Source organism: Pectinophora gossypiella, chromosome 14, assembly GCF_024362695.1.
Source record: "Pectinophora gossypiella chromosome 14, ilPecGoss1.1, whole genome shotgun sequence".
Taxonomy (NCBI): Eukaryota; Metazoa; Arthropoda; class Insecta; order Lepidoptera; family Gelechiidae; genus Pectinophora; species Pectinophora gossypiella.
Window position 1 is genome coordinate 6,325,838 of NC_065417.1, and position 16,213 is coordinate 6,342,050.

Sequence of the window (16,213 nt, forward strand, 5' to 3'; positions counted from 1 at the left end):
CAGCGGTATTGGAGGGTCTCTGTTGGATTGGTTCAGTTCATATTTATTAAAAAGACCTCAAATAGTTGCTGTAAACGGATATGAATCCACAGTGTACTACGCTGACTCAGGCGTCCCTCAAGGCTCTCACTTAGGTCCTATTCTCTTCCTCATATTCATTAATGATATCCCAATACGTATACAAAATAGTAAAGCTTCTCTTTTTGCTGATGATCTCAAGTTGTATAAAACAATAAAAACTCCATCTGATACTGAACTACTACAAAAGGATCTAGATAACATTAAAGAATGGTGTATTTTGAATGGTATGAGCCTTAACTCACGCAAATGTTTGTCTATTACATTTACTAGAAAAAATAAGCCAATTAATGCAACTTACCTCTTAGATGGCACCCCTTTAACAAAAGTTGACGAAATCCGGGATCTTGGGGTAATGCTAGACAGTAAGCTCAAATTCTCTAGGCATATTGACAATACCGTTAAAAAAGCTGCACAGATGCTTGGCTTTCTCAAACGTACTTCGCGCGACTTCAAGCTAAGTCAGACAAGAATAATTCTGTACAATAGTTTAATCCGAAGCAGGTTAGAATTTGCATCTGTTGCGTGGAACCCTGTTTACACTGAGCCTTCTCAAAGAATAGAAAGCCTTCAGCGTGCATTCACTAGACACTTGGCATTTGTAACACCCGGTATTTCTCACAAGAGGACCTATGACCAAAGGCTGTCTTTCTTCAAAATCAACACTCTGAGAAGTCGACGGAAACTACAAGATCTTGTGTTCCTTTACAAAATCATCAACACTAAAATAGCATGCCCAAATCTGTTAAGTTCAATAAATCTCACCGTACCATATAACTATCCTCGGAAGCCCATATCTAAATTATTTAATATAGCCCGTTACCGTACTAATCTGGGCCTACACTATCCTATTGCCAGGATGTGTGCGACGTTCAACGAAGTTAATGACAAATTGCCAAACATCGATATTTTTAATGATTCCCCTCGATGCTACAAAAGTAAAGTGCTAAATCACTTTGGTTGTCGCTATAAGCGTTAAATAGTACTTACATTAATATTCTGTTAAAAAATGTGTTAATATATATATATATATATATATATATAGTTTATAATTTATATAGTTTAGTATTGATATAGTTTGTTTGTTTTCATTTACGGTGAATGCTGTGTACGCATGTAATTGGCAAGCATATATACCAAGTATTTCTTTCTATTTATAATGTTGTCTGTAAAAGTTTAATATGTATTGCTGTATGTGTACCTAAATAAATAAATAAATAAATAAATAAATAAATTACAAGCAACTATTCAAGAAGGCTTTATTTCATATCATGTTTTAAAAGTTGGTTGGAACACTTTCGTCCTACGCTGAATCTAGCAAGTCCTTCTACAATCAGGTTATTCGTGAAAAACAGCAACTAACTGGTCCGTATCTGATAAAGCTTTTTTACCCAAAAAATCTGTATCACCTTAGATTAAAAAAAAAGCAACTGATGACTTACTTGTAACCGTTCTAAAGCTTCCAACGCCGCGTCACAGGGTAACGGCAGGGCTCTCGACCTTGGCACGTCGTAGGTGCTGGACGCTGAAGCTGCCGAGTGTACGGAACTGCCCGAGTTGGCCGAGGCGCTGGACGTAGCAGAGGCGAGGGACCCGGTGCCGCTACACGCTGAGTCTGCGGAGGCCGGGCGGGGCGCGCGGGGGGCGTCGTACCAGTCGCCCACAGGCCGCGGGGAGTCGTAAGTGCCGATGCGCTGTACTGGCATAGGCGCGCGCGGCACATCGTAGTGTGAGCACTCCTCGATCTGGAAGGGTTGTTGGTTATGTTGTGACTTTTTTAAAGACGAAAGAGTACTTGTTATGTTATGAACTTTTTGAAAGAGAATGGACTGCTTGTTATCAGAAAATAGACATTGTAAATGTGATTGATTATCTTTTTGAATTACAGGAAATATCTTTTCTTCTGGTCTTGCAATCTTAATATCGTAAAGTCAACTTTTTTTAACGTGACATTTTGAAGATTTTCCTCGAATGGCATACCTGACTACCTTTCCGAAAGTAAACTCAAAAGCACAATGTCCTGGTAAAACATCGACGTGGCTTGTCGTACATTTGCCGCAAATGGCATTAACTACTTGGCCGGACAAATGGGGAGCGTTGAGGGCTTTCACCCGGTAAGCATATTGCCCAGTAAGATACTTGGCTTACTTACTTTTGTAAAAGCGGGCGAATTTTGTGCCGGTAGCGGCTGGTGCGCGACAGGCGCGGGCGGGCGCGCGCGCCGCCGCTGCATGGCCGCGCTCGCGTCGAACACCCCCGCCACTATCCGCAGCCGGTTGCCCGGACATATGCCCTGGAAAAAAACGATAGAATTATCACTTGAGTTCCACATATAACTAACATTACTGGGAATCCTCTCGACACGTCGAGTGTGTCTGGTCTGGAATTTTGATGGGAAAAGGAAACACTATCTGTCAATCGTGATTCCGTTTTCGAAACTTTTTTAACATGATCATTGTAGATTTGAGTCAGAAGACATTCAGTACGTAGCCAAATAAGTGGGGAGCGCTGGTTGCCCAGCGAATCTGACTTCAGGGCGTCGTCTGAGGGAAGTATGTCCGTCTACTACTAAGATCGATTATGCCTTATCTTGTAGAATCTACACGCATTAAAAGTCACAAAACACGCTTTCTCGCCTACAGTAGAGTGTGTCCCTTTCTCATTATGGTTTTGGTTGGAGGCAAGAGTTTAAACTTCCCTACTTTATTAGGCAACCTGGAGATTTCCATTCATAAGTTTCTTATTCATTCATGCTTGTAATAAGAGTACCTATAATTTTCCTTATTATTATTTGCCTAAAGGTCATGACAGATTAATTTTGCTTAAGTAATTAATATTTGTCATCCATTGTATTTTCCTATTCTGGACCGTATCTTTGAACCGTATTCCTATTTAAGTATTCCCAGTAACATTTGTAATGGATATTTTGACCTTTATCAGGGACGCAGCGGTGTGGTGAGGTTTCCTCACGTAGGCCAATGAGTCATAGACCACAGAACATGGGAATTCATCTCGAGTACACATCATATTGTCATCAAAACAATACTCAGGGATAATTGTAGCAATTTGAACTCTCAGGGTTACCTACGTTGCGGTCAAAACATTTGTCAGCAATTGTAAACCTATACCTACCTGTACCTATACCTACCTGCCCCTGCCTACCTGCTACCTGTACCTGTTGTGTACCTATATTTCCATCAACTGACTGGACCGAAAACAGTGCCATAAACTTTATTAGGTTTCTTTAGATACCTAAATGCTCTCCAATTAGTTAGGATTTTCTAGAATTTATTGTCTCTTGTCGCAACTTCCCAGAAATAAGTAATGGTAAGATTATATTAAAGAGCACCACACAACGAGCTGAAAAATGATCAGAGAATTGCGATGGTATTCCAAATTCGTCTGCTCTGTATAGCCTCCAAAAGTTGGTGGGAAGGTCCACCAACTTCTGGAATTCCGCTCCAAGACTGAGCAGATCCTCTCAGTGAACTGAGCTACCAGCCCTTACTGCGTCGGTGTTCTACTCCCAGACTGAGTATTGGAAGATAAGCAATAGTGTATTGATGTTGCTCTCTCAGTGAACAAACCCCTCCCTGCCGACTGTATTCTACTCCCTTAAAAAGACAGGTCCATGCGACGGAAGATAAGGTCAACAGTGGCCCCGATTCCTGCAGACATCTCTTAATTTTACTTTAAGTTATACCTGTCATTTTCTTATCCGCCGAAAAGGAAAGGGACGGATGATTGACAGCTCTTAATTTTAGGAAGAATGAGTAAATAAATGAATAACCCGGGCGAATTTTTAGACGGTTGTTTTAGATTTGTGCTTAAAATTGACGTGTGTTCCATAAATTTTATGCTTGTCGATTACCCGTCCCTTTCCTTTTCGGCGGATAAGAAAATGACAGATATAACCTAAAATAAAATTAGATGGTATTTACAGGAATTAGCACCAGTGTGATAGTTACCTGTCGTCCCCTCAATGAGCAAAGCCACCAGCCCTCGCTGCCGCCGGTGTTCTGCTCCAAGACAGTCAGCAGGTCCCCGCGACGGAAGGCCAGCTCGTCTGGGGACTCTGCGATGTTGTCGTACAGTGCTCGCGCCATACACTGCAACAATACAAATATTATGGTTAATATCGATCAATAGTGTCTAGACGAACATACCGCGTTCAAATTCACGATGTTTTGAAGAAAACTCAGACTAAGTGTGGTCTAAGCCGGCGAGTATTTATATGCATAAATACTCAGTAAAATCGTAAATCAGAATATTCACTCTGATGAGAATTGAAGAAGCGAAAGTGGTGTGTCAGGGCCGTTAGTGGAATTCCGTGGTCTCTGACTCCTCCAATGGAAAATAGATGTGATCTTGTGTAGGAGTTTATTTTGTATTACAAATTAGATGCTTAATAACACAAAAGTAATCCATATTCTTATGGATTATGGATGTGATCTATTAGTGTTAACGACGGGCTTCTTGGAGCGACCTCATTGGTACATTTGTCTTTTTTGATATGTCATTTTTATACGTTCTGGGGGGTTAAAATGGCCTTGCATTGCGCATTATGCAAAATTTGTTTGCATTGCGCACTTACTTTTATATGCGCAAATGTCAAATTGCAATATTGCTTCCTTAGATAAATTGCTTCGATGTACCCACTTTAACCCCCCTGTGGTTTTTTCTGGCATTGTCAAGCCCCATATTTATACTCTTTCGATTGGTTTTGCTTGCGATATTCAACGTATGCACTTACAACAAGACCTAGAGATACCTACTTACCTTTCGCTTTAATGTAAGTAACTTGAGTTACTTACCTACTCATAAACTTTATAATATACCGTAATGAATTTATTGAATAATTAAAGTCTTGAGTTTATACTGTTAATGTGATAGGGAAAGATATGGCAGAATTTCTGATATCTATTTATTATGACTCTTTATCTCATACTTAAATAGATAATAAGTTATAATAGACTTTATAAATACACTCGTACGTAGAAATCGCTGTTCTTCAGCGATTTAACATATTTCTACAAAGAGAATCGGATCAAAATTATGATGGTAGGGAGTACTATTTCATACGAGTTTATTGACATTAGTTACATACTGAAGTATGCAAGCGTTCCCCAGATAATAGGTATTTTCAAAACGTCAAGCCAGCGGGATCAAAGAACTGCCTTTATAACTTTGGAACCGTTGAAGTACTAATTTCGGTATTTTGCAGGGGGTGAGTACTATTTCGGTACTATTTTTTGGCGTTTAAATCAAAGCGAGAGACCTTGTCGTTAACTCTCGCCAAATTTCGCTCACCGTCAAGCTAGCAAGTGGCACATGAAACATGGCTATAAATCCAGAACCGTGATGGTACTATTTTTTTTACAACAGGTACTATTTTTTTCAATAAGAGTACTAATTTTTGGTATGGTTAAATTATTTTTTCGTGCCCATTTTTTTTTTGAGGCCGCTAGCTTGACGCACACGAAACCGCTCAATTAATACATATAGTTTATACCCATTTCAGTGATACTTGTAAGATTTGGTATTGCCTTTGTTGCTGTATCCATACAAACATCCACACATCATGTGTATGTGTGTGTTGGTCTAACAGAAAGCTCGGTGAGGTGTGGGTACTTAGTTCATCTTGCGATGGATGTACTTGTGACTACCCCAATTGGGATATTGTTACTGTATCAATATCTCACATAGTGAACGAGTGCCCTCTGCACCGGTTCCCAGGTGGTATAGCCGAGCTGCATTGTGTGACGGATGCAGCAGAGACTTGGTTAAGGGAGCTTAAGCTGGATATTTGATCCAAGCAGGATATTTGTCTGCCATACGCAATAATAATCAATGTTTGATATCCTATTTTTGAGATTTCTACTTCTTTTAATGATTTCATCTCCTCTCTTGAGTCGTGAGAGTCCAAAGGTTCTCGGGTTGGACAGTGGATGTGGTTTTCCGTCATCTTTATTAACGATGTTTTTTCAAATACCAATAGTGATCTAACCGCAAAATAAACAAAACTGAGTCAACAGGTTGAATCTAACATCTTATTCCCTATTTGCGCCAGGTTGCTTGAGCATTGCAAAGTTATTTTCTTAACGGAGCTTTTGCGAGGCTTCTACGTTTAAAGTTAGAACATGTACATAGCCTCGCTTCATAGCGCGAACCGCGTACGCGCCTTTTTGAAAAATCACAGTATGTATTGAATCGTGTGTATATTTTATTGTGCAAATTGTTTGTGTATAAATTATCCACTATAAACAACGCCGAAAATCAAAGTGGTAGAATCCATACTAATATTATAAATGGGAAAGTGTATGTGTGTGTCTGTCTGTTTGTTTGTCCGTCTCTCACGGCAAAACGGAGCGACGAGTTGACGTGATTTTTTAAGTGGAGATAGTTGAAGGGATGGAGATTGACATAGGCTACTTTTTGTCTCTTTCTAATCCCCCCCACTTCCCTTAAATGAGGGGGCAGATTGTTGTATGGAGCAATCCGCAATTTTCAAGGTAGAAAGTTAAAAATTGGTATGTGGACTATTTGTGAGTAACAAAAAACCGTACATCATATTTTTTAGAAATCTGCCACAATCCCTTCAGAGAGAGGGTGAAATTTTATATGGGACTTTTCACAGTTTTCAAGATAGGAAGCTAAAATTGGTACAATAGAAAAGGGGAACCCCAAATTTAACGCAAGCGAAGCCGCGGGCAAAAGCTAGTAGTCAATAAAGTATAGATTGGACATCTAATGAAAATTTCAAAGATCGTAATTAACTGGCAGTTTCTGTAGGAAACCGGAGTCCGCCAATTTCTTTGGGTCACGGAGGTTGTACCCACACCCGGAACAGAAACCCAAAGAGAGATTTACGAGAAGTTATTATTTACCCGCCAATAGTAACTCGACCCTTAAATAACAGTTCAGAAAGGAGTTTCTAAAGGAATATAAAGTTATTACTTCATTTGCAACGTGCAGGAAAACGCCTACAAAATGTCCACCTGAATGTAGTAATCACCTTCATAAATAAACGTTTGAATTATGACACCATGTAACGAGCTTCAATACGTCTACAATGCAGTACATTTGGCGTATACTGTAGGGCTTATACAATGCAACCATAGGGTAAGTATGAACCATTATTTATATGCTGCTTATTAGCATTTGACACCGCGACTATGACCCAACTGATTGCAATAAGGGTTTGCGCACATCTATTCGGTACGGCACTTTGCGGCTTTAGATTTTTGAATGGTATTTTACATAAAAAGTCGTTTAATTAATGTGATGCCAACAGGCTCGCCCCTATTTGCAACTTAAACATAGTTGGCGACAAGTAGGTGTATTTACTATACACCTCTACACACGACGACGACGGTAGTAAGACCATCCGTGCTTCGGAAGGCACGTTAAGCCGTTGGTCCCGGTTACTACTTACTGATGTGTGTACGTAGTCGTTACATGAGTCATGTCAGGGGCCTTTGGCAGCTCAATAGTAACCCTGTCACCAGGGTTGATGAGGTTGGAAATCCACCTCACAACCCACACGATAGAAGACCTCTACACAGGGGGATACAGATCCCAAAAGAACAAGCATAATTAATATGATAGCAGAAATGTGGGAAGTAGGACATTATTCGCTATCGTTTTTTAAATATAAGATGAAAGAATATTCTACTTTCAAAAATGTTAGGACATACTTACTATTCTAATTTTAAAAAATCTCGACTCCGTAGGGTCTCGAGCATTAATAGGTATGTATACACTTTGGTACCATGTCACATTAACTTTTTTGACAAATTGAACTGTAAGTCTCACTAAATATCAAATATGTTAGTGCGAAGAGTCCTAAAGTGGTTACATTATATTGCTCATGACTGTACAGATTATTTGTCCGTGTGTATATACAGTGGCCCTAAAACGCATATGTTCCGTTCCGATTTATATGCAAGCTGCAGCTGTGAGCCTGTGACGGAACATCGTTCTAAATCAGCCGATAGCGGCGCATTGTGCAACTGCTCCCGCGCCGCCCCGTGGGCGAGTGTGGGGTAGGTCGTGTCCGTTTCCGATTCGCGATATACGACGCGATAAGATTCGCCAATTGCCTATTGCGTTGTCGATCAATTTTGTGCGTGAATCCATAGATACATTTATATCCAATTTAGTTTGTAATGCCTTAAGTGAATAATGTCCTCAAGATATTTGAATTGATATATTCAATTTACTTATACATTAAATACATTCTATTATATTCTTATTAATTCCTATTTTCATTAAGCAAAGTCGTGAATCAAGTTGTGTTATACCTACCCACTGGCTATAGCCCACACTTTACCACCAAGGGATTGATGAAAATAGGTCTCTACCTACTTAGTAGAAGATGGATTAAGGGTGTTAGGACCCTAGGTCGGCGACAATAGATGAAGTAAGTGAAGCCATGCCATTTGGTGATCGAAATTATTATTTTTGTTATAGATAAACTAAGCTAAATGAGCTCTACACCTTTTTGCCACTACTTGAAAGTCTAGAGAACCTACAAACAATAAAAAAATATTATAAATCCTACCTATTTTCTTCAGGTTTACTCTGGGTCAGAAGTTATTGACAACTTTTTTAGGTTATTTTTAATACTTATTATTAGAAACTACATATAAAAAAAAGTCTTGTGAAGGTTTATTTGTTACAAAAAGAGGACGTACCTATACACAACAGACACACGCACTTTCCCATTTTTAATATTAGTATGGACCTTATCATTATAAAACCCTTTACATCAGTACTTTAGATGTAAGTTAAGAGCAATATTCTTCAGCTATCGTGTGGGTTATGAGGTTGATACCAACCTCAGCAACCCTGGTGTCAGGATATTATTGAGCCGCCAACAACCCCTGACATTAGTCACGTAACAACAACGTAATCAGTGAGTACTAACCGGGACCAACGGCTTAACGTGCCTTCCGAAGCACGGAACTAAGATGAACAAGTCTCAAATACTAACCAGTTTCGCCGACACACTCCTGACACTGCTGCGGTAACAATTTCCTTTACAATTGCACATGTTTATTATCCTCTTCTACCAAATAAATTAAATCAATATTTTCACATACTTAAGTATCTATTTTAAACTCTAAGCACTACTATTTACTTTAAATTCAGTATGACTGTTACCACAAATGATACTAAAGCTGTTTACTCAGCGGTGAGTCTGGGTACACTGGCGGTTTTCATTCACAACAATATTGAGTTTATTGAATTGAAATTATTAGAACGGTGCCATGACTCATACGCGTAGCTACGTCACTGCGCCGGAGCATCATCATGTTTACGTTTACTTGTAAAACTTGTTGGTGAGGCAATAAGACCTTTTTTGCTCTGATAAAACATGATTTAACTACTGTAGTTTTTAAAGTATCCCTACTAGGAATTGAAGCTAGGTAAGCGAAAGCGCCATGCGCCATTTTGAAAATTCATCATTCTAATGCAATTTTTTTTCAATAATTGAGACTACTTTTTGTCTCGAAACTAGTTTCAGGTAAAAAGTGTTGTCTCAATTTTTCGTGTTTCTTTTTTGCCTTAAAACCTCGCTTGTGTCTATCTATACACATTTGGGTTTTCTTAACTTGCTAGCTAGTAGCTAAGTAGTAGTAGTTGCTAGGTAGTAGGTAGTAGCTTTGTAGGTAGCTGTTAAAGACACTGACATAACGTTATACAAATAATATTTAAATAATTATGAGTAGGTATAGTCACTCTTTGAACATAGGTACAGTCATGAGCAATATAATGTACCCACTTTAGGACTCTGTCGCACTAACATATTTGACATTTAGTGAGACTTACAGTTCAATTTGTCAAAAAAGTTAATGTGACATGGTACCAAAGTACATATTAATGCTTGTGACCGTACTATTGTTCGCGTACCTAATCACATTTTGGAACAATTACAACTGTTTTTAATTGTTTACTTGCAACATACAAGTCATCATCATCATCATCATTATTATCACCATGAAAACGTATAACAGACAATCCACTTTATTGCTTTGGATACAAGTAGAGTATTTCTTTTATTAATTGATTTAGGTAGGTATCTACTATTATTTACTCGACAAGTAAAATGCAACCGTATCTAAGTATACCAATTAGTCATTTATGTCTTATTTACTGCGGCTTATTTGTTTCCAAACCCCAAGCGTGAGTCATAAACAGTTTTAAAAGATAAAGAAATATGTGATAACGCAGCGAAAGTAGGTGAAGGTGTTTACTGAAATTATGAATTGGGAAAACATTGTTGTTTTTATAGTCACACGCAAAAAATGTGTAAACAAGTCTATACATACGTCATCTTATACGCGATCGAAGGGAACCGGGTGAGAGCCCTTAGCGCTCCCTATTTGTTCGGTGAAGTAGTTAATACCATCTGAAGGAAACCTACCATAAGACGTGTCAAAAAATCATGCATGACATATTCGGAACCTTAAAATAGCGCATCTTGCAATTAGATCCATATTGAACTCATCCGACCTTTCAAGTATGAGCTTAATCTCGAGAATGTAACTTGGATCACGTCAAGATATGCTGTTCCGGATACAGTGAATCATGCAAGGCGCCGGCGTTCGCGGAATCATGCGGCATTGTGCGCCCGCGCATCTAGCCAGGGCCGGTTTTAGGGCGCCGCTGTGACGTAACCGCAGACGGGATTATGACACGCTTCTTCGTTTATTTCTGTCACGTTCTGTGGGAAATTAAAAAGCTTTGTTCGTTCTATATTTAAAATGTTTGGTTAGTTAGATAATAGTAATTAGAACTGTTTGAATTTTCTGTTTCTCCCGTAACGAATATACTCACCTAGAATACTTATTAATTAGGTACCAACATACTGTATGAAGGGATAGGATAATTAGGTAGCTGCAGATCAAAACCATCCTTTACAATAATATTCGTCATTCGACTCCTTATCTAAATAAGTATTCAAACCGTAAAAATGAAATGGTTATTATAGGAAATCCAGAAGTGAAACCAAGGGAACAGTTGCTTAGAGTTTATTTAACACAATGTCGAATATACCGAACACTTTTTCTACCTTACTGCGTAAATATCAGAAAAATAGTGAGCCCGAGCTACATTTTACCGTTATTTTTATAAAGGCTCTCACTAGTGTTGCCAACATAAATCCTATTATACCACTCAATTTCGACGACGTAAAACAAGATTACTATAATATTCCTAAAATTGATACTTGCGTGCAATGAACCTTACATTATATCCTTTCCTTAGCTACCTATAGCAATAGATAGATGCTATAAACAGATGTGTGAGTATTTCGGACATAAGTACCATTGATAAATCTTTTAACAAGTAATGGGGAAAGGGCAAGTAGAGTAGGATTATATGGCGCATAGAGCCTTAGAGTAGAGAAGAGTATGTATAAGGTCCCTATCCATCTTGTACGACAGGGGTACAAGTATTAAAAAAAGCAAGTAATGGAGTCATTATATCTAGGTACCTAAAATACCTATAAGGTATACCAAACCCAACCAGCTGAAATGTAATAAATTAGTTTAACAGACCTTTGTGGAAAGGTCAAAAGGCTGTTGGACTTAATTTCGGCAGAGTGTAGTGACCCTCAGACCTAAAAGCGCCTCTGTCCCTACATCCTACGTATGCGGTCAATGCCTGACCTCTGAATTAGTTAATCCTTAGGCGTTATATTTACTGGGATTACGAGTAACAATAAGGGTACTGCAGAACTTTGTAATTTCAGTCATTATCATACCTTTCCCCCGTTATCCCGTTTTTCAAGCGGTCCGCTCGCCTAACCCGAGTATTTCAAGTACACGGCGCCCTCCACGGCCTAGCGGTTGAGCGGGCTTACAATCCCGAGGTCCTAAATTCGAATCTCGACGGGGATGTACCACAAAAATAACTTTGTGATCCCCAGTTTAGTTGGGACATTACAGGCTGATCACCTGACTGTCCGAAAGTAAGATGACCCGTGCTTCGGAAAGCACGTTCAGCCGTTGCCTGGATCCTGATTAGTACTTCCAGATGTTATGTAAGTACGTGATTAGTTACATGAGCCATGTCAAGGGCCTTTGGCGGCTCAATAGTAATCCTGACACCAGGGTTGCTGCGGTTGGTAATCCACCTCACAACCCACACGATAGAAGAAGAAGAACATAAGCTTACGAGTATATTCCCTATTGGGGTAGTCAAAAGGTACATCCCATGATGAACTAAATAGGTACCACACTTCACCTATCCGCATTGATGGAATGTAAATCTTTTTTAAGGAAAGAAGCATTATACCTAGTAGTGAAACGTTCAAAGGTTATATAGGTAGGTATTAGGTACATGTTATTAAGGATAATTACATTTTCCCCAACGATTAGGAAGAACAAAAATTGGCACGCGCCCAGCGCCCAGTCATGTCTAGACGAAATTATACTGAAGTGAGGCTAAATAAAAAGAAATATTTTCTATGTTTATTACAAAGCCACAGAAACAAGTTATAAGTGGTAATAGCAATTATAATTGTAATTAATACAGTGTCGCCAGTGTTCTGGCTTGCGGTTTGTGAAGTAACGAAGTAAAATTAACCAAAGTGAAAATTACAAACAACATCTTAGAAGGCAAATAATTAGGTATAGTGTCATCGCTAACAAGGTCTTAATATAAAATTATGAGTGGCAGACATAAATTCAATTCTTTATCCGAATAATTTCCGACCACGCGTTTGTATATAAAATAATTAGTTTAGTAAAGACAGTCGGGCAATGAACTTGAGGAAAAGTTACGGTAATCACCATTTGAGCCTACTTAGCAATAGAGACCTCAAACTTTCTTACTTTAAGCGCTTCCCTCCCGGTTACCTTCCTAGTACCTACGTAGAGTTCAACGTCCTACCCTCAAGTCTCAATTTTTGCGCTTAAAGCGAATCATATGTAGGCAGCAAGCGGTCAAGCGATAAATAGTCTTATCGTCTTACCCGTCCTTTAAAAGGGCGCCCTGTCCGTCACACTAGCACGTGCATCAAAATTGGCAAGTCAAGCGAGTAGTTTTGCCGGTTGAGTAGACCTCGCCATATGATAGAGTTGAAAATCAATGAGGAATCCAGGCTCTGAATGGCGGGCGGTGACCTACGAAGGTCGCATCTGCTCTCGTAGTACGCGAAGGGTTACCGCGCATGCGCCGCTGGCGACGCGGAACTTGGAACTTCCTTTTTGTGCTCATTCCAGCCTTTTTAATTGTTACACCGTTTTGAAATAACAAGGCAGCGCCTCGGGCATGTTTTAAAAATAATATATATATTTTTTAATGCGTTACACCTGATCTGTCCTGTTAAGCTGATTGGATCTATTTATACCACAGTTATCGGTACAGGTTTTATCATTACATCCTTTTGCAGTTCATAGTTTAATGGCATGCCATTAAAAGTTATATTACCGTAATCACTAAGCTTAGTAACCGGTCAGTGGTCGATAATCCGCCCGGTCGATGATCATTCATTGGGTTTTATATTATTACAAAATCTACAAAACATCGAAAAATGGTACTAATTTCGTTCTAAAAAAGTAACAATAATCTAAATAGGTTATCTGATACTATTTAGAGGCGGACGACAGGAGTCCTAGTACGGGTTTGAAATAGATTACTCTGGGCGCCATCCTACTCGCGTCAGACAGAGTACCTACTGCAGGGGAGAAGGCAGGAGGAAAACCCAGTAGTTTCCCTGAGTAAAAATAGGGCAGTCCTTATTTTTCTCTAAAAAGTAGCATGGAGAGGATTCCGACAAGAGCGTGGCTCTTAAATTAGTGATGATGAATACTAAGTAGATATACTAAGTATTTTAATGTTCCGAAGATATCGACTGCACTTGTCGCTAAGTTAATGATAACTATTATATTATATTGTATACATTGCGACTTGTCTAGTTACCTAATAAATGATACGATTAGGTTTATGACTAGGCAAAAAAAAAAGAAATAAAGACAACCACGTCTCACCGAGCTTTCTGTTAGACCAGCGCCATAAGTAGTGAGACGTATAGCCCCGATCGAGCTAACCATGTCAGTGAAAATTGCAATATTAGATTATGATTCTTACTGATTCGCTTTTGTTTTTTTCCTCAAGAATATGTATTGACAATAACTACGATCCACTAAATATAAGACTCGAATACGAGCTATGACATCAGCGAGACATTACTTCGAACATTAAAAGGTCGTTTAAGAGGAAAATAAAGTCCATTAACCCAGTGAAAGACCATTACGAACGTGAAGGTGAGGTGATGCATCACTTGCAATATTTCACACTTACTGATGTTGTTAGTGGGTGCTCATAAAGCTGGCGTGATAATGAAGAAAAAATACTGCTACCGGGAGCTTAAAGACCATGTTTCCGGTCAATTTAGGCAGTATTTTTTATTGCTTCTTCAAAGTCGCCATTCATAAGAACTTGGACAAAAACTCGGACATATTTGCTGAAGGACTTGGTTTGGTTTAAGTCGTATGCATAATATCATTAAAGTTAATACTTTTATTTAATGTAATTTTGTGTGTAATGAATGTATCGTGTTTTATTGGTTCATGTTGTGTTTATTGAATTAAACGTTTTATTTTGGACACATGATTACTATTTTACTTATAATATTGTAAATAATTACACTATAAAATAATTTCTTCGATTCACAGCGAGCTCTGAACAGCAAACTGACAAGAAACTATCTCCATTAAAAATTAGTTAAATTAGTATAGTTTATTTGTTTTTTGTACCAACTAGTGCAATAATATGATATATTAATGTTATTAATAGTGAGATTTTAGCTGCTGAGAAGTTAGCCTCAACAGACTAGATGTTGTTTTCTTTTTATGATAAATGTTGTGTTCACTTGTAATTGGCTTACACATAAGTACTGTTTTGTTTAATTTTATCCTAACTAAATGTTATAATGTGCGTAGCTGTAAGTGATCCATAAATAAATAAACAATATTATGTAATAAGACTTTCTGGCGTTTAGGCTACCTACGCAAATGTTTGTAGGCCGCATTTTTTTTTAATAAATAAATAAATAAATAATAAGTATATTGAATCAACAGTCAAAATATGCTGGAACTTTGAACAGCCAGGGTCTTCATAGGACATTGAGAGTCATGGTTGGTCATCATCATCAGCCCATTAACGTCCCCACTGCTGGGGCACGGGCCTTCCCTATGGATGGATAGGGAGATCGGGCCTTAAACCATCACGCGGGCCCAGTGCGGATTGATGGTTATTAACGACTGCTAATACAGCCGGGACCAACGGCTTAACGTGCCTTCCGAAGCACGGAGGAGCTCGAGATGAAAACTTTTTTTTTGTGGTCACCCATCCTATGACCGGCCTTTGCGAAAGTTGCTTTACTTCAACAATCGCAGACCGAGCGCGTTAACCGCTGCGCCACCGAGCTCATGGTTGGTAGAGCAATAAAACACACAGACAACTTGCAACCACATTTGGTCTAAACCATTAGGCATTATGGGTGTAGGTAACGGATGTATAAGTATGGTACCTATAAGACTTCATCACTAATTTAAGAGCCACGCTCTTGTCGGTGTAGAATTCTCCATGCCACTCTTTTAGGGAAAATTAGGGCAGTGGTTCCTCTCTTGCCCTTCCACCGATGTTTATGTAACCACGCCACAAGGAATTCCACCTTCACACCCCCACCGTGTGTAAATCACGACCCCCAAGAAAATTAATTATGTCTCGTAATACCGGGTGCTCTATTTCATGAAGCATTTAACATAAGAATGTTCCCTTTGGAATGTGTCATTAAAACATGTGTGAAGTTATTTCTACGGGTAGACATAAAACTTGGTTCCTAATACTTGCATTCCTTTCCACTGTTAGTTTTAATTGTCTATGATGGGAAGAAACGTGCAGAACTATTTTGTCTAAAGAATAAAATATAAGAACCAAGACAATTCAAGTACTTACAATTGTTTTTTTAAGAAATTACAGTCTTTTCTGTCGAATAAAGTTGTTATGCAAATCGGAGATCCTTTACATTTAACAGGCAAGCCACTATGTAACTCTTGACTCTTCTTTCAAATAAGAAAATAAGAGAACTCTTATTTTAAAGAAGATTCCGAGTATAGAC

The 16,213-nt window shown here is 38.7% G+C and overlaps 1 protein-coding gene across 1 annotated transcript in view; it reads right to left on the reverse strand.

The window, feature by feature from the left end:
* LOC126372471 (breast cancer anti-estrogen resistance protein 1) overlaps positions 1 to 9,267 on the reverse strand; it is a 17,928-nt gene extending 8,661 nt beyond the window's left edge. Inside the window, exons 1-4 of the mRNA XM_050018251.1 lie at positions 9,074 to 9,267; positions 4,047 to 4,187; positions 2,231 to 2,371; positions 1,521 to 1,823 (exon numbers count right to left, since the gene is read on the reverse strand). Coding sequence (XP_049874208.1) covers positions 1,521 to 1,823; positions 2,231 to 2,371; positions 4,047 to 4,187; positions 9,074 to 9,133 — 645 coding nt within the window. The 5' untranslated portion in view covers positions 9,134 to 9,267. The remainder of the gene's footprint in view (positions 1 to 1,520; positions 1,824 to 2,230; positions 2,372 to 4,046; positions 4,188 to 9,073) is intronic.
* Between the last annotated feature and the right edge of the window lie 6,946 nt (positions 9,268 to 16,213).